This window comes from Bombus bifarius, unplaced genomic scaffold, assembly GCF_011952205.1.
Source record: "Bombus bifarius isolate JDL3187 unplaced genomic scaffold, Bbif_JDL3187 scf7180000008190, whole genome shotgun sequence".
NCBI lineage: Eukaryota > Metazoa > Arthropoda > Insecta > Hymenoptera > Apidae > Bombus > Bombus bifarius.
The window spans coordinates 1793404-1796884 of record NW_022884499.1 but is presented as its reverse complement, the minus strand read 5'-3'; the positions used below and the strand labels follow the sequence as shown (position 1 = coordinate 1796884).

Genomic DNA, 3481 nt, shown 5'->3' with positions numbered 1-3481 from the left:
CCCCATTTATTCCGACTTGGTTACCCGGAGACCGTGCACCAGCTCCCATGTGTATTTGCCGTGATTTTACGATCGCTCGCAGCGACTCGTTCCCGTTTTATCGGCTTGTCGTGATCGACCTTTGTCGAGTCAATTATTTAGCGACGTATGGGCCGTTTAGAAGCTACATTGATCAATTGCACTAAGTAAAAAATAGAAAAACGTGAAGATGTTCTAGATATTTTCTTTGATTGAAAATAAGTAAAATGAATCAATGAATTCAGATTCTTCGAATAACAATGAGTCACTTTTCTTTTTTATGTTTGTATAATAATTTATCTGAATGATCTTATTCGTTGTGTGAAGAAGTACTGCATATTCTGGTATGCTAGAAACATAATTATATTTTTATTATTGCATAAAGTAAATTTCCACTTCTTTCATCTTTTTATTAAACTTGTCTAAACGCCGAGAAACGTGATTATTATACATGCAGATTGAAAAGATAATAATTTGGTATATTGTAGTATCGAAAAATAAGGATAGAAATTTTTTTTCGATTACTTACAATTTATTAATATTAAACTGAATATACAGATATAAATTGGACAGAGAACGATATTTATTTAACGGAACTAATTGCAATACTCGTATCTATATCAAATAACTTTACAGTTATTTGATCACTCTCGTCACAACGAATCTAACACACACACTCTCTCTCTCTAACAACTCTATCAATTCTCACGACTCTACTCTTCGACGACTAGAAACCTCTAACGACTCTACTCTTCAACGACTCAATTAGCTCTGCTCTTCGCCAATACAATCCTGCCCGGTCGTGCTCGCTCTTGCTCTCGTCCTCTCACACACACACACACTTTTCGGCTCACATACTTTGGCCTCTCGATTCCTTGAAATATGAAACCGTACCTCTGTTTTGACACTGCTTATCCTTTCTCGCGTCGCTGTTACTAGGCGCTCTTGGATGTAATCAAACCACGAAAGACGACGTACACGGTGCTTTCTAATTTCAACCGATCTCTAATTCAAATCTATTCTACGATATTACACTCGGCCTTTCCTGACAATCACATCTGCCCTCAGATGTGCTCATCATCGCTGCTCGCACTTACATCACTATCGTCAGCATTCCACCACTTCATGTGATCGGCTGCCGTGATCGTGCTGCTCTCGCTGCACTACGTATCGGTCATTTCGCAGAACCTTTACTTTTAGTTAAGGAACTTCGGATGCAGCTTTAGTCGGGGACCGCCCTGCGTCCTCTCGATCGCCACTAGATCTCCCGTCCTGTATGCTGTCGCCTTCTTGCGTCTCTTGTTATATGTCCACTTGTCTCGGGCTTGGATCTCTTCGATCCGTCTCTTTGCGTCTGTACGCAACTGATCTCGTTCCTCTTGAAACACCGCGGCCTGTTCGTCCTCGATGCTACTGCTCCTCTTTCGCTCTTCCTCTATCTTCCTCTCCGTTGTTTGTTTACCCATTTCACTCTTGTCAGGGGCTTTGATCGTCGTGGCAGCATCGTGACATTTTCGTAGGCTCGGTTCGTACATGGAAGACGTTAACAACTTACCATCTACCGAGATTATGATCTCTTCTTTTTCGAAGGTCTTCACGTTCATCGTGTCCTCGACAATCCCATCGTCGTTCTCGTCATCCACATCCTCTGTATATCGAATCTTCGTATCGATATTATTGGAGGGATTCCGCACGTGCGACTTCCCTTGTTTTTTCGTTCGCCTTGCATTCACACTCTTCGAGTCTATCCGAAAACTTGAAACAACCCTCACACCCGCAACGCTATCCTTCTCAGTAAATTCGCAAATATCATCAACAACATCCTGTTGCTGTTGTTTAGCCAGATTCTTCCTCCTCGTGATGTTCGCTAAGTCCTCCTGCTGGCCGCAAGAATCCGACGAGGACACCATCACGTGGTCCACTTTACCAATCACCACGTGTGTTGCCACTATTCTCCGTTCCTCCGACACTCGCTGCACAGCTGCCCGATACTTCTTCAAAACTTCTGCCAACGCTTCTTTATTTTCTTCCAATTGCGACAGTAGCTCAGTTCGTTCGCGACTAGCTACATTAACACGATCTTCTGCTTCGGAACGTTGCCGCAGTGCTTCCTGCAACGAAGCCTGCGTCTCATTCAGTTCTTGCTCCAGTGCCTGTTTCGCTTTAACTGCAACTGCTCTAGCGCATTCTACATCTTCTAACTGGTTCTTCAGCTGTGCTACTTCCTCCTCCGTTTTGCTACCAAATGTTAACTCTTCAAGCTCTTGGCCCAATGTCCACAATCTTTCTTCCTTCAATTCGATTTCCAATCTTGCGTCACTAAGGTTCTGTTCTATGGTAAACTTCTCCGCGATCGCGATTTCTTTTTCTCTAGCTAATCTTTTACGTTGCGCTTTCTCTTGCCGCAGATCGTTCATTAGATTCTGAGTTTCTGAATCAAATTTGCGCTGTTTCTTTTCCAGAAGATTATTCCTAGCTGTTTGTTCTTCCAACAGTAGTCTCAAGTCGTGCATCTCGCTATTCAGACTTTGCACGCGTCGTTTCCATTGTCCAACAACCTGACGTTGTTCCTCGACCTCTTCGTAAGCATCAGCTAATTTCTTCTCCAATTGCTTCTTAAATCCAACCAGTTGCTCAAGATCATCCTCATGTTGCTGGGCACTTACTACATTTTCAAACTCATTCCTCAACGCCTTTTTTAGCTTTGCCCAGGACTTCGCGCATCGCTCTTGTCGTACGAAGGCCTGAGCGGAGTCTGCGAGTAATTTCTTAGCATAGGTCACCATGTGGGCGTCTGACCAACCACACACTTCTGCCATTTCCTCGAAGTCTTCCACCCACTGATTTACACTCAGCAGATCATCCCCGCTGAATTTCTCTAATGAGTGTTCTACGTCTTTAAGACTCAACATCGAACCGACGCATACCTTCTGGTGATACTCATCGCGGTCCTGATACACCGCTCGCGTGCCTATCCTGTATTCTCGCGCGCCTTGTTTGTCGTCCTCGCCTTTACTTTCGTCGGAGCTCTCTTCTTCCGACGATACATCGTCTCCTTCTAGGGCCGCCTGTAGCCGCGCGCGTAGTTCGGATTTTCTTCCTGTTACCTTCAACCCCAAGCTAGCGAGACGCGCTCTCAGCTCTTTCGTCCTCAGCTTCTCGAAGTCTTCAACGTTCGCCATTTTATTCTATTCTTTTTCTACTCCCGCACAAATAGCTCCGTTAAATCGTGTCGTTTTCTGTCCTATTAGATCCCGGACGAGCCCCCACTTGTAATATCGGAAAATAAGGATAGAAATTTTTTTTCGATTACTTACAATTTATTAATATTAAACTGAATATACAGATATAAATTGGACAGAGAACGATATTTATTTAACGGAACTAATTGCAATACTCGTATCTATATCAAATAACTTTACAGTTATTTGATCACTCTCGTCACAACGAATCTAACACACAC

The 3481-nt window shown here is 43.5% G+C and overlaps 1 protein-coding gene across 1 annotated transcript; it reads right to left on the bottom strand.

Annotated features, from left to right (window-relative positions):
• Positions 1-1214: 1214 nt before the first annotated feature.
• On the bottom strand, positions 1215-3200 carry LOC117209682 (unconventional myosin-XVIIIa-like). The gene has a single exon (XM_033451938.1). The coding sequence runs from the start codon at positions 3198-3200 to the stop codon at positions 1215-1217; it is 1986 nt and encodes a 661-aa protein (XP_033307829.1).
• Positions 3201-3481: the final 281 nt, after the last annotated feature.